This window comes from Emys orbicularis, chromosome 2, assembly GCF_028017835.1.
Source record: "Emys orbicularis isolate rEmyOrb1 chromosome 2, rEmyOrb1.hap1, whole genome shotgun sequence".
Taxonomy (NCBI): domain Eukaryota; kingdom Metazoa; phylum Chordata; order Testudines; family Emydidae; genus Emys; species Emys orbicularis.
The window spans coordinates 176595390-176619346 of NC_088684.1; the positions used below are offsets into that span (position 1 = coordinate 176595390).

Genomic DNA, 23957 nt, shown 5'->3' on the forward strand with positions numbered 1-23957 from the left:
CCCAGGAAAAAGGCGCGAAACGGTTGTCTGCCATTGCTTTCCAGGAGGGAGGGGAGGATGTACCCAGAACCACCCGCGACAATGTTTTTGGCCCCATCAGGCACTGGGATCTCAACCCAGAATTCCAATGTGCGGAGGAGACTGCGGGAACTATGGGATAGCTATGGGATAGCTACCCACAGTGCAATGCTCCAGAAATTGACACTAGCCCCGGTACATGGACGCACACCGTCGAATTAATGTGCTTAGTGTGGCCGCATACATTCGACTTTATACAATCTGTTTTCAAAAACCGGTTTCTGTAAAATTGGAATAATCCTGTAGTGTGGACATACCCTAAGACACCAACTCTGAGCACATGTGCAACACTGAGGGCTGGGGAGAGACTAGAGCTGGTTGGAATTTTTTTTGATAAGACATTTTTCTTCAGACAAGGCAGATTTGTCAAAACCAAAGCAGGAAAGGGTTGATTTCTATTAGTTTTCTCATTTCAAAAACTGTTGGAAAAAAATTTCAAAATTGTCAAAATGTCTCTTTTCTACATTTTCAATATGAAAAGTTCTGTTTTTTCAGTTTGAAATGATTTTTTCATTTAGAATTTGACACTAGGTATAATAAAAATTAATTTGAAAAGGTTAAAATTGGAATGAAACATTTTGATTGACCCAAACTGAATTTTTTTTTGATTGTCGGTTCATGACGTTTTTTTGAGATTTTGAATTTTCATCCTGGTATGGAACAGGAAAATTTTTCAAAATTATTCCTGGAATGGGAAAACAGTTTCCTGCCAAGCTCTGGTAGAAACTCAATACATTCACATTACTTTTAATATATATATATATATATATATATATATATATAAATTTACTAGATTTCCAGTGGACTGTGTCCTTTTAAAGATGGACATATTCCTAACATATTCCTACTTAAGAAGACAACGGAAGGGAGCAGAAACACTGAAAAGATCTCCTGTACTCTGCCTGCCGCTAATTGGAAATGACAAGCAGGGCTGAACAGGCACAGAAAGTAAATGTATGCATGCAACAGAAGATAGTGAGTCTCTCCTGACCCCAATCTATAGGTGTCCTTTATAGCTATATTCTCCATAAATCATCCCAAATGACTGAAGCCAGATCAGATTATGTCGTCTGTGGAGGAAGTGTACAGTTCACAATCAAAGGCAACTGAAGACAAAAGAATTAATACTGGGAGAATTTTTAAAAGTGGCATTAACTTAAAAACCACAAACATAGTCTATGAAAACTTTATACAAAGACACTATTTTGAAAATGTTCTGATCACCACACCACATTTGAGAACACTACAATACAAAGATGAAGTAGTGAGCTTAGTGCAGGATTTGTTCTAGTGAGAGTATGCTCTCCTAAGACTGAATTGTCAGGAGATGTCAACATTGGTTGGAGTTGAAAAGTGATTCGTGATCACAACAGATGGTAAACTTATCCGTGAGGGTTCCATCAAACTCTTAAGTGATTTCTGATGTTCCAAATCCCTTCCCCCACCAAAACCCTAACCTAATAATCCTCCATTTGTGTTTAACCCCTAATTCTTCTTTTATTTTAAGTTTGTATTTAAATAAAAAACAGGAAGACAAATTTCTTGCACTCAGACTAAAGTTCAAACTAAACTACTTTTTTTCAAGATCAGAGTTTATTAAGTACTGATTACACAAAGTTTGAAAGGAGGAAATGGAATTACACTAACACTTTAAAAAAAAATTACAGGAAACTGAGTAGGAAAAAGGTTTCCTGTGTTATTTCCTTATACCAAGTCTAGAACAGCACCAATGGGATGTTTTCTACTATATCATCCCAATTCATCTTGGAATGAAATTTGAACATATGTTAAATTAAGTTCTGATTCAGATTGTATTAGTAGACGCCACCTGGAAATGTCTCCTTGTGCTGTACCACATATTTATTCATCTCTCTTCAAAATAGATTGCAGAAATCTTATTATTCATAGTCATTTTTCGAGTAATGCAATAATGCCTCTAATAATAAATTTCATGTGCTAGGAACCAAATCCTGGAGTCTTTACTCTGCCAAAAGACCCCTTGACTTCAGTCAGAGTGTTGACTAAGGATTTCAGGACTGCGTCCAAAAGGCCTGATCCAACTCCCATTCAAGCTGATGGAAAGACTCATTGACTTCAGTGGGAGTTGGATCAGGCCCAAAGTAGTTATCCACAATAGTGTCTAATACTGTGATTTAGAGTTAAAAAACAGATTAAGGGTCTAATTTTTCAAACAGGGCCTCAATTTTTCAGGTCTATTTTGGTGCCTATACTTAAATTGTGCCAATATTTTTTGCACTGACAATGACCTACAGGCACAAATGCGGTAGCTAAATATCAAACAACCCAAAGGGCCCCACAAATCACCTTCTCAGATCTGAAACGGGCAGCATTTGTACCCCGCCAATGCAATTAAACGCTGGAGTAAAATGTGCTACAAAACATGGAGGCTCAGTTTGAAAATCTGGCCCTAAATAATTATATATAAATAAGATTAAAGGACTAAAGTGGGACTAGGCTTATTTACATCAGTTGAAGGTTATGTACCCCTCTTTGGTCTGAAATAACCTTTATTTGTTGATCTTCAGGACTTTGGGGGAGGGGTCTATTGCTTAAGAAAATGTTGAGGAAGGGGTATGTTATTGTCAGGCTGCATTAGTTATTGCCGTCTATGGTTATTTGTGATTTTTAAATAATTGCTAAAGGTGCCTAGAGACTGATAGTTGCTAATTTTGTTTTATAAATATAAACAAATAAAGGTGGAATATGGTACTAATCAATATGAATGAAAGTGGCAGAATCGAGTCCTTACTATCTAATATGCAAAATTCAATCATTCATAATGGGTCTCTCCATCATTAGTGCAAATTACTGAGGTTCAACTGTATATTGCAAAATAATTTAAGGCTCGCTGAGACACACTAACAAGTTCCAAAGTATCAAGCAGTATGAGATTGCCTCACTCTGAAGTCTGCTATTAGCCATGTGTACTGAAAGCAAATGCCTCCTGGGCTGCTCTCCTCGGGTGGTAGAGTAAAGGTCTATAGAACTCCACCTGGTGTGGGCAGGGTTATCCCCCACACGCTCCAATAGAACGGAGTGAGTTACAGAACCGATGTGTGCAAACGTGCTAACCCAAAGGGTATTGGAATCATTGGAATGTCAGATATTTTTTAAAGAGATCCTGGATCACTCTAAAATATGCAGGGAAAAATAAGCCAAGGGATTCTGTTTTAATCAGTTGTGCCCATATATTCAGCCTTCTGGAGTATGATTCCAAACTACACCTGGAAGATCACTGCCTTTCTGCTCCCTCTAAATGGTATGGGCTTTTTTAGTGGGAATAGTAACCAAATCTGCCAGTGATGTCTTATTATTGGGCACAATGTAATAAGGAAGGAAACTATAACACTGGCCTGGAAACGGCTAACTTCCACCTTCTGAGACAGAAGGGATACAGTGGATGGGGTATGTCACAGCAATGGGCAAACTGACAATGTCATTAAATAATAAATACCAAGACTGTGTGGTGACCGGGCAGTCTTAGAGCAACAATATGAGTTAAAAGGAGTTAAAACTGTTAAACTGCACTGACTTAGAAAACTTGTTGGAAGTTGAAAGTTAAACCTCATTACAGGATGCAAGCCACTTGGGTTGCAAAGCTAAGAGAATAGGGAAGGTCATACGAATGGGCAACACAAGAAAAAAAAACACCAAGCCTTCTTAATAAAATGGACTTTAACTTTAGTCAGAAGGGGTTTGTTTTCTCTTCTCTTCTGGGGAATGTAGAAAGGAGGGGAGACAGGATAATAGGTGGAGCTAAGAGTAAAAACATTGGGAGAAGTGAACAACTCAAATACCCTGCAAAGGGTAAAAAGTAGCATGGGTGAAAAGAAGAGATTATGACAAACACAATTACTGGTAAGTAATTGTCTCTTTCCCATGCCTACACACTACAAATTCACCCTGAAATCCTACACAAGGCTTGATCCTGAGAAATGCTGAGCATCTACAACTCCCTTTTGAATTTAATGGGAATTGTAGCCTCTCAGCACCTCTAAGGATCAGGCTCACAGTATGAATATTTAAGAAGAAAGTGGAAGAACCTCAAACAGTAATTTGTAGAGCTTTGGCCATGTCAGCCTCTGCTAATGAAGGAGCCTTCCCCACATTGTCTAACAAGAGAATTAAAAGCCCATTAGACCCTCTGGGCTAGTTGACCTTCCTCTTTAAAATACACTTCTGTGAGTCATTCCATCATTGATCCATCACTTAACAGAATAGTCTATTTAGAAAGCATGATAAATATCTTTTTAAAATACTACTTGAAATGTAGACCTTCAGTGTATAATATATCTTTAAACTGTACCGTGTATGTTTGAGTTAGCTCGGAAGCATCTCAAGGCAGGGACCAGACCTTTTTATATGTGTACCACACCAAGTACACAACCGGTACTCAGAATAAAATAATCAGGCTTATATGAATCCAGGAACCAACCATGAGAGTTTGTACAGTGAAAGGTGTTTGCATGACAAGGAAAGTGTAAGGACTTCTTGACATGCCGAGAGGATCTTACAACAGCAGATAAAATGGCCTCATTCACATGACTGTCCATAATACACAGTAGCTTTTCCCGCAGAGCACCAATGAAGGAGACTACTTAGTTAAAACTCCTTTGTCCACTACAGCTAATAACGTGAATTTGGGTCAACAACAAAACCCACAATTCATTGTATCCCAACCATACTGAAAGAGCATCTAAGCTAAAATCAGTCCCCAGAGGAATTCCACACATGTTCCCAACAGATCATTAATGCCTTGAGCAAAGTTAGTCTCAGCAGTTGGAGTGTGTCTGAAGTCAGACAGAAATATATTATATACATCAGTACTCTCTAAGTGTTCCTGTAGCGATATGGCTGCCATTCAAGACCTGTAACAATTATATCTTACATGTATATGGCACTTATCACCTTAAAAATCCCAAACACAAATTAAATACAGTGGGAACCCTTAAAAATTAGACACTTACTGCTTTTGCTATTATTTATATTGACTGTATTCCTTATACATTTAGAATGGGGAACTATTGCAAATAACATTTACTTATAATCAAATGGCAGGTTTTTTTAAGGGCACTATGTGTATACAGGCATTGCTTCACCTATCTGTGAAATGTAGCCATCTCTGGGGCAGACCTTAGAGGCTATTTAACAATGCATAGCAGCGCTACTTTTAAAGAAGATTAGTGGGCTTGATTCTCAGTTACAGTAAGGCTGCTTTATGCCACTATGGCAACAGAGGATTTTTAAGGAGATGAAAATAGTTCTGGAAGAACATGTTCAGAGATCTTCCCTGATAATGCAGAGCTGGTGTAAGGGTGCTGCACCAGCCCTACACCTAGCCTTTGTCAGAGGCAGAGTGGAGGTCTATCCAGCGTGTACTGTGGCTATTCTCTGCTTTCTAGTGCCTACAGTGTCACATGACCAGGAGATGGGCAGTTGTCCCTAGTGGTTGTAGCAGGAGTCAGGCCTAATGGTTCAAACAAGCATCAGGCCTAGTGGTTAGAACAGGAGTTGGTAGTCAGGAATTGGAGCCCAGGGATTCAGAGGCCAGGTGCTAAAGCCCAGGGTCAGAGCCGTTGTCAGAAGTCAGGAATTGGAACCAAGGATCAGAATTGGGCTACCTGGAGTGAGGCAATGCAGGGGCAGGGCTGGGAACAAGGCAGGAGCTATCACAGCCACAGGCACATGCTTTGAGCAGCCAGTGAACTGCTGCTGCTGGCCTTAGGAGTCTGTCTGCTGTCTCTTCCAACCAATCAGGCAGCCTATAACGGGCCAGTTGCACTTGTTAGGTTGCCTGAAGACTGGCTCTACAGGGCCTGCTCCCAGAGTGACTCTGCTGCAGGCCCTGACTCCTGACACGTGGGAAGCCACGGAAAGCTGTTTAAATTAGAGTAGCTCTTAGGCTGCTCTAACTCACAACAGAGATCAAGCAAGTCCCTGCATAGTCTCTCAGGTGTGCACACAGGTAGCTAAAATCAATCTCCACCACCATCCCATGCCTGCTGTAAGTGAGAATCAGGCCCTCATATTTAATTGAAACTACCGGGAAATTTAGTTGGAATTTGACTAAGACTCCATAGCTGATGCAGTTTTTGCAAGAATAAAGGTAACTGGATATTTCGTGTCCACAAGAGTTCTGGACCTTGATTTTGCATCCCATTCAAAAGCGGACACTTCAAGTAATATAAAGTCTAACACAATGCAGGGCCATTTGTTCAATACTGGCTCAGGCTAAATAATCTTTAATAAATCACCAATATCACTAAGTTGCATGTGTTATCTTAGAACCAGAAATGATAGCATTTATCACTCACCTCTAGTAGAAGTCCACCTTCTGGTATGGCAGTCTCACTGGATAGATGGTCTTTTATTGTGTGACCAACTTGCTTCCTAAAGTGCTTTTCTTGAATGGCTGTTGAAAAAAGTAATTAACAATATATAAATATTACTGACGAGGGCTTTTAGTTACTGAAAACGTACTGTTGGTCCTAGAGAGAGAAACACATATTTCACAGCTCAGATGTTTTTATATAAAGTCCTTTCCTTGCTTGTCATTATACCTATCACGTTATTTTTACTGGTTATGTTTTTTCCATTATTATACTCTACATATAAAAAACAACAACAAAACCATAGGAAAGCAGCAGAGAAGACAATTGATGTGTTGCCATGCTGCTTTTGTTTACAAAAGAATACATGTTATGAAAATTCTAAATGACAACACTGTTCAAAAGATTGTCAGAGTGGATACAGGATATGAATGAGTTTTCTTATTTTCTATTTTGACCTCTTGTTTGGCATGAAATGATCTTGGCCTCTCACTTCTATAAATTTGAGATTAGTTCTAAGACTCAAGTGTATATTCTTGAAATGCCTTTTTTTCAAATGTGAAGTCAAAGTTTGTTTTTTTAGCATGGAAAGCATGAAAACTTTGGATTAAAATTGCAAAATTTTCTCTGGTAATACCAAGAGTCCTGACGGAAACAAAGGCAGCTTACTTTGGCTGACTGCTTTTCCTATGTATGGGCTGTAAATATTGGTTCTGAAATATCTTTAGATAATCATATTTAACTCTCTTCCGGAATAAATATGAAGTTGAATCCCTGAAAGAGTGATGATTTCAGATCCACTCTCATTTTTGAGGATAATGAAAGAATCACCCAGAAGACAGAGTTGATTATACACATCATCTGCTAGGTGAGTATCTGGATCATTGAGGGAGTATGGAGTGTGAAGCAAACCTTGTGATTCTGTCAATAAATAATGAAGCTAAAGATTCAACTTCATTATTACTGCTGGGCTTTTAGTTATTTGACCTGGATCATCTTGAAACAGTTATGATGGCTAATTGAGATGAGACATTCACTACTGTTCAAATATACCAATCTAACATATTCGATCTATAGAAATACAGTTCTTACTTGGTTTTGCTCTGTTGATATGAAGGGACAGTGAGAAGGGTCTGCCATTAAGTGGACCCAGGGCAGTTGGTACATACAGGCTACTCCAAACGTCATCCCATAGGTGCTGGAACTAGGGGTACTGGGGGTGCTGCTGCATCCTCTGACTTGAAGTGGTTTCCATTATATACAGGGTTTACAGTTTGGTTCAATGACTCTCAGGACCCCCACTGTACAAATTGTTCCAGCACCCCTGCATCAGCCTGGAGTAACAGCCACAGGTTAATAACCCCAAAATAGGGATGAAACAATCTGAAATAATTCATTCCACATAGGAATATATAAAAAAAAAGTCTGGAATGTTACTTGGCTCTTTGCTAAATGTAGTGATGACAACTGGATGCAATTTTTGAATAAGAGCCCAGAGTAAAAACTGAATAAAAATGTTCATGGATTTAACAGTATTAGTTGAAAATGACAAAGGGCGTGGTCCAAAGTTTATTGGAGTGATTTCTCCTTATTTCATAGGCTTTTGATCAGGTTCTTATTAACTTGAGATTCTATAAAGAGTCAAGAGACACGTTATCTTTCAGATCATATGATGGCAACACAGATACCACAGTTCTGGAAGTTACTCAAGAAATTTGAATTGGTTTTTAGTTCAGATAGTGAACATTTACTGCTAGTGATACTGTATAGATAATAAATTCCTCACCTGAGTTGTGGAAAACACACTAGGATATCCCAAAACTACACGAAACAGGACTAAGGGTGGGTTTCCATGCAAATTTTTCCAGCCACCATGATTTCATGTTTTCAACCCTGCAAGCCATTCTGCAAAATGGATGTGAAACTTCTGTGGAAAGGTGCACATTTTTAGGGGATGGGTTTTGTAGTCTGTCTTGGTTTAAATGTTAGGTTTATTGGGAACGGTCACATGATGTATCTTTTGCATGTCCCTGCTCAACTGAGCTTGCTCCTAGGATTAGTAAGGTCAGTCGTAATGCCATTTGCAGCTGGGTATTACAGAGAGGGTGTAACTGCAATTTCTGAAAGCACAGCCCCCATCCTATTGCTCCCCTAACCCCCAAAAGTACATTTTCATAATTCTCTACACAGAGGCTCATTATCTTTGTGTAGGTTAAAGGGCAGACAGGGAGTGGCAAGGGGAAATGAAGATTTATTTTTATGAGTTCTTTTGGCTTTGTCAAACATTCCAGTGGGGCTAACTCCATCTTTAAGAGGAAAGCATTATTTTATTTTATTTCATCGAGCAGGCTAGGGTTCCCTGCCTGTTTGTTAGCCTTCAGGCTGACACAAACATAGCAGCAGAGGCACAAGAGATGTTTGTTCCACAGTCCATCTAGTACTAATTCCATTTCCAAATAGGAAGTATTATACTGTACTGTCATTTCACCTGCTAGAAGTTCCTGTATGTTCAGCCACACTCCTCTGTTTCATAACACATTGTACACATTGCCCCAAAATGTGAACAGACCCATAGCAGAAGGCAAGGCAGCCCTCCTTGTGCCAAGAAGCAGAATGCGTTTCTCAGAAGCAGAAAAATTGTAACCTGTGCCTGGATCAGCATCACTTCCTCATCACTATATACTCCCCCTGAGGGTTGAAGACACTGCATTAAAATTAAATATGAATATAAAATTTTGAAGTGGAACCAACCCATCAAGGAAGCAGGGATCAGTCACTAATGCACAAAGAGCTCAGAAGAGAGGCTGATGTTGATGAGAGTGTGTCATTGATGAAGGCAGCAAACATGGAGACTCAGTGAGGAAGAGCAGGACATATTACAGAGTGTAGAGGAGAAACTGAAAAATATTACCCCATTGGGGGTAACAGGCAAACACAAGCAACAATTAACCTCTGTTTTAGAGTCCTGCTGATGCCCTATCACTGACTAGAGACAGGCAATTTTTTTGGACAAACTTTTCATCGAAAAATGCATTTTGGGGGGTCTGAAAGTATTTACCCAAATTGGGTCAATTTGATGAATACTTTCAGTTGAGAACATTTTTTTCAAAAAAGAGTCAAAATATTTTGTTTTGACCATTTTGAAACATTTTGTTTTGACTTTCATTAGAAACAGTATTTCGGTTTCAAATTTGGCCCCAGAGTAAAACAAACAAACAAAAAAACCCCACACAACAAAGAAGGGTAAAAACACCTGAAACAGCCAAATCAAAATGAAAAAAAATGGTTTTATTGACTTGAAACTGATCGGAAAAAAATAATAATTTTGTTTCAGTTCAACTTGAAATGTTCGGGTGGATTCAGTTGAGATTTTTCAATTTGATTAAAATTTTTCCAAAAAAAATTGTTTCTGTTCATATCAAAGCAGAGGGTATTTATTTTTCAGTTAAGCCTCTGAACCAAAAAACCCATTACTAACTCAGCTCTCCCAGTGACTGAGTAGTAAGAATTAAACAGGAGTCACTAGAAAGAAAGCAGCAAGTGATCCTGATTGGTGATTTGATAGTGAGGAATCTTGTTCTGAGACACGTGTGGCCAAATTTGAAAATTAAATAGAATGCTGCCTCCACGGGTACAGGACACATGATATAACAAAAAGGATAAAAGAGCTTGAAGAATGCCAGGGAAAAATCCTCTAGATGTCATGCATGTGGGAAAAGATGGAGGTATAAGCTGTGTCAAGAGGTGGGGTTTGAATTTATGGAGCCTGGAAAAGCCTTCCATGAAGAGACACAACTGTTTGGATTATACTGTCTCCAATTAAGGGCAGGGGACTAACCTGCCAGGTTCAAAATTAGCAAAATTGGTTAGGTAGGAAGTGGACAGAGGGGGGAGCTTTTGCTTAACACAAATTATCTGTTACATACTTCCAACATACAAAATAAAACAGAAGATGGAGCTGTTCTGCAAAAGAAGATGAAAAATAAGAAAAGCTATGTTGATATACAAGAGTGACAAACACATGAAGCATGGGCAACAAATGTGAGAGGATCACAAATTCTAGCAAGCCTGGTGAAATCAGAGGAAGTATCAAAATCCACAACTCCGTAAAGGCTGGAAACTACTAAAAGACACTGTAATTGAAGAACATAAGAATGGCCATACTGGGTCAGACCAATGGTCCATCTAGCCTCGTATTCTCTCTCTGACAGTGGCCAATGCCAGATGCTTCAGAGGGAATGAACAGAACAGGGCAGTTATCAAGCGATCCATCCCCTGTTGTCCATTCCCAGCTTCTGACAGTTAAGAGGCTGAGGACACCCAGAGCATGTGGTTGGATCCCTGATCATCTTGACTAATAGCCATTGATGGACCTATCTTCCAAGAACTTATCTAGTTCTTTTCTGAACCCAGTTAGAGTTTGGGCCTTCACAACATCCCCTGGCAATGAGTTCCACAGGTTGACTGTGCATTGCATGAAGAAGTACTTTGTTATGTTTGCTTTAAAACTGCAGCCTATTAATTTCATTGGGTGACACGTGGGTTCTTATGTGAAAGGGTAAATAACCCTTCCTGATTCAGTTTCTCCACACCATTCATGATTTTATAGACCTCTATCATATCCCACCTTAGTCATCTCTTTTCCAAGCTGAAAAGTTCGTCTTTTTAATCTCTCCTCATATGGAGTCTGTTCCATACCCCTAATCATTTTGGTTGCCCTCCTCTGCACCTTTTCCAATTCTAATATATCTTTTTTGAGATGGTGTGGCCAGAACTGCACATACTATTCAAGGTGTGGGTGTATCGTGGATTGATATAGTGACATTATGATATTTTCTGTCTTATTATCTATCCCTTTCCTAATGGTTCCTAACATTCTGTTACCTTTTTAGACTCCCACTGCACATTGAGCAGATGTTTTCAGAGAACTATTCACAATGACTCCAAGATCTCTTTTTTGAGTTGTAATAGCTTATTTATACCCCATCATTTTATATGTATCGTTGGGATTATGTTTTCCAATGTGAATTACTTTGCATTTATCAACATTGAATTTCACCTGCCATTTTGTTGCCCAGTCTCCCAGTTCTGTGAGATCCCCTTGTAACTCTTCGCAGTCTGCTTTGTACTTAACTATCTTGAGTAATTTTTATCATCTGCAAACTTTACTACCTCACTGTTTACCCCTTTTTCCAGATCATTGATGAGCAGCACTAGTCCCACTACAGATCCCACAGATCTCTGGGGGACCTGCTATTTACCTCGCTTCATTTTGAAAACTGACCATTAATTCTTATGCTTTATTTCCTGTCTTTTAACCAGTTACTGATCTGTAACTTTGCTTAAGAGCCTTTGGTGAGGGACCATGTCAAAGGCTTTCTGAAAGTCCAAATACACTGAGTCCACTGGATCCCCGTTGTCCACATGCTTGTTGACCCCTTCAAAGAATTCTGAGATTGGTGAGGCAAGATTTCCCTTTACGTAAGCTGCCTTGACTCTTCCCCAACAAATTGTGTTCATCTATGTGTCTGATAACTTTGTTCTTTACTATAGGTTCAACCAATTTAGCTGGTACGGAAGTGAGGCTTACCAGCCTTTAATTGCCAGGATCTCCTCTGGAGCCTTTTAAAAAAATTGGCATCACATTAGCTAACTGGTACAGAAGTTCATTTAAATGATAGTTCACATACCACTGTTAGTAGTTATGCAATTTCCTATTTGAGTTCCTTCAGAACTCTTGGGTGAATACCATCTGGTCCTGGTGACTTATTACTGTTTAATTTAATCAATTTGTTCCAAAACCTCCTCTACGGACACCTCAATCTGGTCCAGTTCCTCCGATTTGTCACCTAAAAAGAATGGCTCAGGTGTGGGAATCTCCCTCTCATCCTCTGCAGTGAAGACTGATGCAAAGAATTCATTTAGCTTCTCTACAATGGCCTAATTTCAGTGCTCCTTTAGTACCTCAATTGTCCAGTGGCCCTACTGATTGTTTGGTAGGCTTCTTGCTTCTGATGTACTTCAATAAATCTTTGCTGTTAGTTTTTGTGTTTTTTATTAGTTGCTCTTAAATTTCTTTTTTGACTTGCCTAATTATACTTTTACACTTGACTTGCAGAGTTTATGCTCCTTTCTATACAGACTATAATTTCTCTGAAAAAGAAGAAAACAATTAACAAGAAGTGTCCAATGTGATTTCATGAAGGACAGTTCAGATAGGAGGATGGAGAACCAGTTCCTGGTCTGGAAATGCAAAAAGGGGAGGAAACCAAAGAAGAATACAAAGTTAAGACTGATAGCTGGAGTAGCTAATTGATGATGAATGCACAAAAACGCAGAGGATGATGGTTTTGGATTAGTTGAATGTTTTATGTAATGAGACACAATGGTTTAGTTTTAATGGTCTCCTCTTTAAGCACAAGTTACCAACCTCTGTCAGGGGAATTAGTGGATTGGAGGGATATGAATAATGAAATTGCTCTAAATCAGTTAGAAAATGTACAGTTAGAAGCAGAGAGAGTAAATTCATCCACCCAATCTTCCTCCTCTACAAAAGTATCACATTCTGGCACTAGCATTGCCTATTTATAGACCTCTAAACCTCTTGATTTGAAAAATCAAATCTAGAAGACCTTGAACATGTTAAAGGGGAGAAAAGCACTCTGACATCTTTAATTCCAAATTCTTGAGACATTTACTAAAAATTGTCCTCATTAATCATTTTCTTTTGTCTCTCACCCCAGAGATCACATATTTGGTGTAAGTTACTATTTTATTTGCATTTATATAAACCTCAGAGCTCTTGTTAAAATATGATTTTAGACCAATGGGATTACCCTCTCCAAATCAACTCTCCAAATCCTCTCATGGATCAGCCTTAACTCTACCCGCTCAAGTTATAGTAGTGACACAGTTTAATCCATCCCAAGAGTAGTGGGGAGACCATCTCTCTCCTGGACTGCTGCAACAGCCGTGCTGCCCCTTACGCTGGGCAGATCCTAATTTCATTTCAAACTCAGTTGATCAAAAAAGAAACTCAAAATCCAAGCCTGATTTTTGCACTCTTGAACATCGTCTCTTTTCTATACATATTAATTTCTCTTTAGAGCCAAGAATAGCTGGTCATGTGTACCCTACTGAATGCATGAAATTGTCTTAAACTGAGCTATAGCCATGAATCTAACGGGACTATTCCTCTCTCTACTGATGTGGAGCACACATTAACACTAAGGACTAGACTCCATAGACTGTACATTAAAAATCATGTTACATACAACATGAAGAAGAGTTATTAAACTACTAAACAATCAGAACAGCATTTCATTCTGAAATGCCACAGCTCACAGTTTGCATGACTGTTTCAGGAAAGAAATCACCAACAAAATCCGTTCTCAGACAGCCTGATGTTTGGAGTCCGGTACTGTAGCAGGGCCCACCAGACTGCCAGATGAAATTATGCTAGCAATAATACGAAGCTTTCCTTCCCTACTTAGTGGTTTTCTTAGTCTGCTTCTTCTTAAGAGACTCTTTGAAATGTGTCTGCCCTTTGAAGTTTAAGTGCAGCATGGCATTTATTTAAGGTACCAAACTCAGTAAACTGAACTACTTTCTTTTCCTTCAAAATCTCTTCCCCTCTTTCTTTCAAAATTATTTGCCTCATTCTTACTGAGAGCTTAATGTGTTTCCCATGTACATGAGGTATCAAAGACATGCCATCTTCTGACAGTTACATTCTCCTCTAGCTATTTTACTGTATATTTTTTTCTCACAGCTTTGCATGATTAGAGCTCACAGATATCTTCACGGCATGTGGGCGGGAGCTGGGCACAGAGCCACTTACCAAGCCGAAACTCCACCCTTTGCTCCCCTTCCTTCCCCAGTTGAGGAATTCCTTTTGAGAAAAACACCAGGGGGAGACCAGGCCTTTTGGTAAAAACAGACTGCTGACTAACCAAAGCCTCACTGTCACGCAATCTAACCGGCTGTCAATCTTTCCTTGCATCTGACAGTGGCCTGGCTCTTGTTCAAACCATTGCGTGCAAGCAGACAAGCCACATTACCCTATGAAGTATTTCATAATAACAACAGCTGTTAAATATTGATGACTCCTGGCAAGCTCTGAATGCTTTTCGTGAAGGTTAAGCCTTCATGTAATGGAACCTAATTCCTCATTATATATTGTATCAGATATCTGGAAATTGCCTAAAAAAAGAAATGTAGTTTAAAGTAAAGAATCAGAAAATAACTCCCATTCCTTAGGGAGAGGGGGGAAACTGGCAAGTTAAAAGGTGAAGAATATTTCTGTCAAGTAAATTCCTTTTTACAAATAGAAGGGAAAAGGCTACAGGAAAAACGATCAAAACAATTGGTTTAGTTATATTCCACTGGGTTGTTTTTTTTGTTTTTTTTTTATAAATAAGTTCTGATGAAGAAAGCTTTGTAAAATAGCTGTCTGATTTGTCTTGTATATTTACACAGAACACTTTAGAATGCATGAAACTGTTCATATATTAAACACAAGTGGCAAAGTACCCATTTCTGCACCCCTTCTAGTACCCTCAATCCTTAGGGAACTGGCTAGTGCTGGGTTTCATGGAGGGCAGTGAGGATGCTAATGTGAATGGTCAGAGAGGGCTTCCAGCACTGGGGAGGTAGAAAGGGGCTAGTTTCTTGTCTTGAGCAAGTCCTGACCTCCCCCAAACCCCAGCAGAAATCTTTCATGTTCTTCAGCTTGACCTCCTAAAACAACTCGCTCTGCTAACTAGTCTCACTTGACCTGACTCTTGACCGATCAGAAAGGGAGTCAAGTCAGGCGGAAGAACATGGCAGTTGAACTTGCGCCTTTGGGAGGGAAATGGCATGAAGCTAGAATGGGTAACACTGAGGATTCAGGCTAAAGGCAGAGGTCAGTGTGTGAGGCAAATGAGGGAACCTCACCCAAGGAAGGAAAGCAAGTTGGGGCTCTATTAGGGGAGCATTATGGGAGGAATTTTTGTCTCTCTTTTGTGAGGATGTAAGAATGTGGGAGAGGGTGAAGAGGGGGGAGGATTGCAATTAGAAGAGGTAAGTTAAGAAACTGTAAACAACAATATATTTATTTTTAGTTTTATTGCAACTCATTGAGGAGAAGCACTGTGTAGTTTAAGAGAATTCATGGCGAAGATTACTCCACCCACCTCCCTGTCCCTATTGCTCACAATCTGGGACTCATACCAAGCAATGTAGTCTTGCATTAATATATTTAAAACCCAGTGAGCATAACAAAGAACTACTTATTATTTATACTTTATTAAAAGCAATATTTTCTAAAGAAAGTGAACTTCTGTCTGTGAAAATCAAGATACAGCTTTTTTGCTAAATGCACTAGAAATTTTGAACTAAACTGATTCAACAAATGAATCATAAGCTCAATGTGGTGCAAAAGAAACGTAAATATTGTAGAAATGTTAGATTCACTGTAACTATGGTAGAGGAGGCACATATGGAATTTCTTATAGACTTTTGAAAGAGTTACTCTTGAAGCTGTCAGTCCAGAGGTGACTTATGTAGTATTTAGGAAGTGTGTTTAAAATTATGTTTGTCTATTTTTGAGATCTCAGGTTGAAAAATTATGATTTTTACTGAAGTTTTTCAGATGTTTTACTCTATTTCCCACTCCCCCATCCCAATTTTGTACACTGGAACACAGTTTAAACCAGTTAGGATGATCCAGGCTTTCACCTGCTAATCCATTTTAACCTTGACTGCCCTGAGTCTTCCTCATCAGCTGGTCAGCCATCCCACTCCCTGTTTGTCTGAATGTGAGATCATCAGATTACGTATTCATTTTATAGTTGCACATTCAGATTGAGATCTGGAGGCACCTGTGGTTTAGCTGATAGGTAATCAGAGCTGCTGAGCATTTCCCATTCCTCCCGCATGTCCTTGCCATTAAGATGGCACTGGAAGTTACCCAGCAGGGCTCGATGGCTATTCTGCTGGGCTGTTGTGCATCTTTTCACATGCACAGCAGTTTAAAAAATGTATAGAGGAAATAGTCAAACTAATCCTTCTCTATTAACTCTGAATTCTCAGCATTTTCTCTAGAGTCACAGAATTTAGTCCATTCTCTTTCAGTGTGGCTCAAAATATTTCATTGTTCCTAAGCCATATCTTCTTTATTGAGCCCTGACCCCTAACAAGAATACCACAAGCATGCAGACCCTTTTACCCATACAGAGCTCCTCTGAACTCAGTAGGCTCTGCACTGGCACAAGGATCCACATGCACTGTTCTCATTGCAACATCAGGACCTTGTTCACTCAATTTCTGGGGATGACAAGAAAGACAGAGGAACTAGAACAGGGGTCGGCAACCTCTGGCACGCGGCTCGCCAGGGTAAGCACCCTGGCGGTCCGGGCCAGTTTATTTACCTGCTGACACGGCAGGTTCGGCCGATCGCGGCCCTCACTGGCCACGGTTCACCGCCCCCACTGGCCCCGGTTCGCTGCCCCAGGCCAATAGGGGCGGCGGGAAGCCGCAGCCAGCACATCCCTCGCCCACGCCGCTTCCCGCCGCCCCTATTGGCCTGGGACGGCGAACCGCGGCCAGTGGGGGCGCGATCGGCCGAACCTGCCGCGTCAGCAGGTAAATAAACTGGCCCGGCCCGCCAGGGTGCTTACCCTGGCGAGCTGCTTGCCAGAGATTGCCGACCCCTGAACTAGAACAACGTCTGTGACATTAACTAAATAAAATATATCTCAGCAGCAACAATAACAGAAATCAGAACCTTATGACCAAGCCTGTGTGTGACTGAATAAGAGTATGATGAAAGAATAACTTATGTTATTCTAGCGAACAGGAGCGGCTAATAGGAGTTTTGCGAAGGAATTCTCCAGGTGAAGGAGCGAGTACGTGACCTTTGGGGTAAGTTTGTTGTCTGTAGTGTCTGTGTTTGTGTTTGTGGTGTGCTTGCTGCTTGACTGAAATATACCATGTGGTCTGTTTGTTTGGGAACCGTGTGCTGGGCCTAGCAGCCTGCTAGGAAAGGCTGAGAGTTTCTTAATGAGGCTTTGATCCCTAAGCCCTTTAGCACCCATCAACCCTTAACCAGGGGGCAGGGCTACTCAGGAAGACCAGAGCTTTAAAAAGCCCACTCCTAAGCGACCTGAGGAGCAAGTAAACAGGAGCAGCTAACAGGGGAGTTTTCCAAGGGAGTTTAGAGGGGGAGTCAGTGGCGGATTTAGAGTTAGTGGGGCCCTGTGTGCCGCTTCATTTTTTGGGGCACCCCTTGGGACCCAGCCAAGAAAAAGAACATTCTCTCTTATCCCCCTCCTCCCCCCATTTTTCATGCTTTTTTTCTTCATCCTCCTCCTATATTATAAGTAATGGGAAGTAAATGAAAATAAAGTGAGGTGCCTTGATTGGGGCAGAGGGTTGGGGTGCGGGAGGGGGTGAGAGCTCTGGAAGGAAGTTTGGGTGCGGGGTGCGGGCTCTGGGCTAGGGCAGGGGGTTGGGATGTGGGAGGGGGTGGGGACATGGGAGGGGGTGGGGGTGAGGGCTCTGGGAGAAAGTTTGGGTGCAGGCTCTGGGCTAGGGCAGGTGGTTGGGGTGCGGGAGGGGGGCAGAGGGTGGCGCTTACCTCGGGCGTCGCAGCTCCCAAAGTGACTGGCACACCCCTCCGGCAGCAGCTCCTAGGCGGGTGCAGGGGGGTCCTCCACACGCTGCTGCCTGCAGGCGCCGCCCCCGCAGCTCCCATTGGCCACAGTTCCCATTGGCCGCAGTTCCCGGCCAATGGGAGCTGTGGAGTCGGTGCTCGGGGCGGGGGCAGTGCGCAGAGACACCCCCCAGGGGCTGCAGGGACATGCTGGCCGCTTCCAGGAGCAAAGCAGCACAGAGGGAGGGAGGCAGAGCGGGCAGGGAGCTGCCTTAGCCCTGCTACTGGCACGTCTCTGCGTGCCCCTTGGGGGGAGGGAGGCAACAGGTCTCCGGGCGCTGCCCGGGGTGGGGGCAGTACGTGGAGCCACCTTCCCCCTGCCAGGGGCATGCAGAGATGTGCCAGCAGCCGGCCACTTCTGGAAGTGGTGTCGGGCCACCGGCCACGGCATGCAGGCAGCTTGCCTGCCTGAATCCTGCTGCACCACCGGCCGGGACTCAGGGGCAGGTTGCCAGATATTTGTCCTGCATTTTGGGGGCCCCCCCTGTGGCTGGGGGGCCCCGTGCCACTGCACGGTTTGTTTCATGGTAAATCCGCTCCTGGGGGGAGTGTGTGGGGGGGGGAGGGGCTAGATACACTTACCATTCTGTAAGCTTAAAGCCAAAAACACCCCCTGATAAAAACAAAACAACAAAGGAATGAGCTGCAGGAGTAAAAAGATAATGCAGGCAGAAGTCCAGCAACAGAGTGGGGGCCATCCAGTTTATTGCACCCAATGCAGCAGGTATGATTACCTACCCTTTGGGCAGGTAGCGTATGTGTGCAAGTGGTGCAAGGAGCTCCTGGCCCTCAGAGACCGCGTATGGGCTTTGGAGACCAGAAAGGCTGAACTGGAGGAGCTAAGGGAGACAGGGAGGTATATAGATGAGACTTTTCGGGACACAGTAGAACGGTCCCACCCCCAGTCTGACAGACTCTTTCATCCTCCTCAATAGTACAGTCTCAGGGAAGGAGAACATCCAACTGGAGCAAAGGGAAACAAGCCCATAGTTGGGACCTTCCTTCCAGATGATGTTGTAATATCCTCTCGCACTGAGGATACCTCTCTGGAGGAGGGAACTCCAGTTATTGGGAAGAGACAGGTATTAGTTATAGGGGATTCGATCATTAGAAACATAGATAGCTGAGTTTGCAATGATCGGGAGAGCTGTATAGTGACTTGTTTGCCTGGTGCGAAGGTTGTTGAGCTCTCGAGACATCTAGATAGACTTACGTGTAGTGCTGGGCAGGAGCCAGTGGTTATGGTACGTGGTAGATACCTGTGACATAGGGAAGGATAGGAGAGAGATCCTGGAGGCCAAATTTAGGCTGGTAGGTAAGAGATTGAAGTCCAGGACCTCCATGGTAGCATTCTCTGAAATGCTTCAGTTCCACTCATGAGGCCAGTTAGACAGGCAGAACTGCAGGGTTTCAATGCATGGATGATGCAAGGGTGCAGGGAGGAGGGGTTTAGATTTATTAGGCACTAAGGAAACTTTTGGGAAAAGGGGAGCCTGTACAGGAAAGATGGACTCCACCTAAACCAAAATGGAACCAGATTGCTGGCACTTAAAATTAAAAAGGTAGTAGAGCAATATTTAAAGCTGAAATATGTGGAGGAGCATGTGGTTCGGACAGAGACATCCCTTAGGGGAGGATCTATTAATGGAGTTTCTCTATGTCCTAGTAAGGAGGAGAGGATGAAAGATGATAAAATACAGGTAGGATCCGATGAGAAACAGTCAAATGAAAAAGAAACCTATTCAGTTACATTACATACAAGTTTTTAAACTGCTTATATACAAATGCTAGAAATCTAAATAAAAAGATGAGTGAACTAGAGTGCCTCATATTAAATGAGGATATTGATATAATAGGCATTACAGAAACTTGGTGGAATGAGGATAATCAATGGGACACAGTAATAATAGAATCATAGAATATCAACGTTGAAAGGGACCTCAGGAGGTCATCTAGTCCAACCCCCTGCTCAAAGCAGGACCAATCCCCAGACAGATTTTTGCCCCCGATCCCTAAATGGCTCTCTCAAGTATTGAACTCACAACCCTGGGTTTAGCAGGCTGTACAAAATATATCGGAAGGACAGAACAGGTCATGCTGGTGGGGGAGTGGCACTATATGTGAAAGAAAGCATAGAATCAAATGAAGTAAAAATCTTAAATGAACCAAACTGTACCATAGAATCTCTATGCATAGTAATTCCATGCTCTAATAATAAGAATATTGCAGTTGAGATATATTACCGACCACCTGACCATGATGGTGACAGTGACTGTGAAATGCTTAGGGAGATTATAGAGGCTATAAAAATAAAAAACTCAATAATAATGGGGGTGTAGCGGGGTGGTCACCCGCTCCTGCTCTGAGGGGTTTAAAAACAGCCCTTGGAAAGGACGGGGGGTGAGAGAGAACACCCTGGGCTGATTGGGGGAAGTAGCTGCAGCTGGTCCACGCCCCAATCAGAGCCCAGCTGGCCCTATAAAGGCCAGGGCGGCCAGAAACTCAGCAGTCTCTCTCTGCACTCAGAGAGAGAAGGGGCCTGGCTGCAGGGAGCGAGACAAAGAGTACCTGAGTGGAGCAGGGCTGGGGAGCTCCAGCCTGGAAAGCCCCAGGCTGCGGCCTAGTGTTAGGCCAGGAGGTACTGGGGGTTGCAGAGGGCAGCCCGGAGATAGGCCAAGGCAGCAGGCCCAAACCCAGCCTTGCCTGTGATGAGTAGGCTGATACTGCAGTCTGCCCCAGGGAGTGGGGCTAGATGGTGACTGACAGTAGCCTGACACTGAGGTGAAGTGAGGTTAGTGGGTGGGGGTTCCCCTGGGAGGGGAGACCTAGTGTGTGGGTACTGCCAGGGGGCAGCACACAGAGCAAGGGGCATTGGAGTCCTGGGAGGGACATGGGGCCCAGAAGTAGAGAGCAAGGCAGATCACTGGCCTGCAGAGGGTGCTCCAGAAGCTGGGTCGAGCTAATTCCCTGAGAGACCAGCAGGAGGTGCCGCAGGGGTGAGTCTGCTCGTGTTACAGGGGGATTTCAACTATCCCCATATTGACTGGGTACATGTCACCTCAGGACGGGATGCAGAGATAAAGTTTCTTGATACCTTAAATGACTGTTTCTTGGAGCAGCTAGTCCTGGAACCTACAAGAGGAGAGGTAATTCTTGATTTAGTCCTATGTGGAGCACTGGATCTGTTCCTGTGACAGATTTTTGTTACCAATCTGCCTGGGGTGTCAAGTGATCAGGCTGAGGCCGCAGGATTGTTAGGGGAGGAGATGAAGGAGCACACCAAGTGACTAATTTTAAAGCTTTATTAATTAAATAAAAGCAGTGAGTGCTGGGTTTTTCCCATGTTATCTAAAGGAAGGAAGAAAGCGTTCATGCCCAAGCCCTCACCCGCTTTCATACTCACACACGCACAACCCAAGGCTGGCCAAGCCCGGGTGTAACGTAAGAAGAATGGGGGGAAGGGTGGACGAGAGTTCTGTTTTGTGCATAGGGTTCACTGTTGATCTTCAACTTGCTTTAGCTTTCGGGAGGCTTTTAAACCCTGGGTTTTTGGGGGGCCATTTTTTTTCAGGGACCTCTGTCCCCCGTGCTCTTTGTACCAGTCCCAACCGGCTTTTTGCGGCTTTTTAAACTTTTTTAAAACACTCCGGCTTTAGGGAGGCAAAACTGTTGTTTTTTAACTTGCTAACCTTCACAGTTTTACCAGCTTGCAGCCCCTGCAGTTTTGTCCAGCTCAATTTTTTTTTAAATTTTTTTTTTTTATGGCTGGCCGGGGTTAAAATACAAGCTTTCGGCTTTTTGGCATTAAAAAGTTTGTGTGCATTGGCCTTGGACGGCTAAAGTTAGCTTTTTATTTTTAAACCTAGCTAAAGCGTTAAGTTAACCCATTCCTTTCTCCCTTCCTCCTTCTATGGCCTCTCGTAACCTGCAAAAAAACCCTTTCACTCCACACACACCTTTAACCCTTCCCACAATACACTCCACTACATATACAAGCGCTAGCAACATACAATGCTAAACTGCTTACCCCCAAAAACCCATAAGGGGCAATTTTACTGTAACAGTCCGCTTGGTATAGTGACCATAATATAATTAAATTTTAACATCCATGTGGCGGGGGAAAACACCACAGCAGCCCAACACTGTAGCATTTAATTTCAGAAAGAGGGACTACACAAAAATGAAGCTAGTGAAACAGAAACTAAAAGGTACAGTACCAGAAGTGAAAAACCTGCAAGGTGAATGGAAACTTTTTAAAGACATAATTCTTGCCGCCAAGTTAAAGAAGTATGGGCTGGATGAATGGACTGTAAGGTGGATAGAAAGCTGGCTAGATCGTCAGGCTCAACGGGTAGTGATCAATGGCTCCATGTCTAGTTGGCAGCCGGTTTCAAGCGGAGTGCCCCAAGGGTCGGTCCTGGGGCTGGTTTTGTTTAATATTTTTATTAATGATCTGGAGGATGGTGTGGACTGCACTCTCAGCAAGTTTGCAGATGACACTAAACTGGGAGGCGTGGTAGATACACTAGAGGGTAGGGATCGGATACAGAGGGACCTAGACAAATTAGAGGATTGTGCCAAAAAAAACCTGATGAGGTTCAACAAGGACAAGTGCAGAGTCCTGCACTTAGGACGGAAGAATCCCATGCACAGCTACAGACTAGGGACCGAATGGCTAGGTAGCAGTTCTGCAGAAAAGGACCTAGGGGTCACAGTGGACGAGAAGCTGGATATGAGTCAACGGTGTGCTCTTGTTGCCAAGAAGGCTAACGGCATTTTGGGCTGTATAAGTAGGGGCATTGCCAGCAGATCGAGGAACGTGATCGTTCCCCTTTATTCGACATTGGTGAGGCCTCATCTGGAGTACTGTGTCCAGTTTTGGGCTCCACACTACAAGAAGGATGTGGAAAAATTGGAAAGAGTCCAGCGGAGGGCAACGAAAATGATTAGGGGTCTGGAGCACATGACTTATGAGGAGCGGCTGAGGGAACTGGGATTGTTTCTTCTCCAGAAGAGAAGAATGAGGGGGGATTTGATAGCTGCTTTCAACTACCTGAAGGGGGGTTCCAAAGAGGATGTAGCTCAGCTGTTCTCAGTGGTGACAGATGACAGAACAAGGAGCAATGGTCTCAAGTTGCAGTGGGGGAGGTCTAGGTTGGATATTAGGAAACACTATTTCACTAGGAGGGTGGTGAAGCACTGGAATGCGTTACCTAGGGAGGTGGTGGAGTCTCCTTCCTTGGAGGTTTTTTAGGCCCGGCTTGACAAAGCCCTGGCTGGGATGATTTAGTTGGGAATTGGTCCTGCTTTGAGCAGGGGGTTGGACTAGATGACCTCCTGAGGTCCCTTCCAACCCTGATATTCTATGATTCTATGAATAGAGGCTCAACTTAAATGTATACCCCAAATAAAAAAACCTAATAAGAGAACCAAAAAAGTGCCACCCTAGCTAAATAACAAAGTAAAAGAAGAAGTGAGGAAAAACGACATCCTTTAAAAAGTGGAAGTTAAATCCTAGTGAGGGGAAAAAGAAAGGAGCATAAATTCCGTCAAATGAAGTCTAAAAATATAATTAGGAAGGCCAAAAAAATAATTTTAAAAACAACTAGGTAAAGACTCAAAAAGTAATAGCAATTTTTTTTTCAGAAGCAGGAAGTCTGCTAAACAACCAGTGGGGCCACTGCATGATCGAGATGCTAAAGGAGCACTCAAAGACAATAAGGCCATTGCGGAGAAACTAAATGAATTCTTTGCATCGGTCTTCACGGCTGAGGATGTAAAGGAGATTCCTAAACTTGAGCCATTCTTTTTATGTGACAAATATGAGGAACTGT

The 23957-nt window shown here is 42.5% G+C and overlaps 1 protein-coding gene across 1 annotated transcript in view; it reads right to left on the reverse strand.

Annotated features, from left to right (window-relative positions):
• Nucleotides 1–23957, reverse strand: part of AHRR (aryl hydrocarbon receptor repressor) — a 112752-nt gene that overhangs the window by 40890 nt on the left and 47905 nt on the right. The window contains exon 3 of the mRNA XM_065399898.1: nt 6414–6511. Within this exon, the coding sequence (XP_065255970.1) occupies nt 6414–6511 (98 nt within the window). The remainder of the gene's footprint in view (nt 1–6413; nt 6512–23957) is intronic.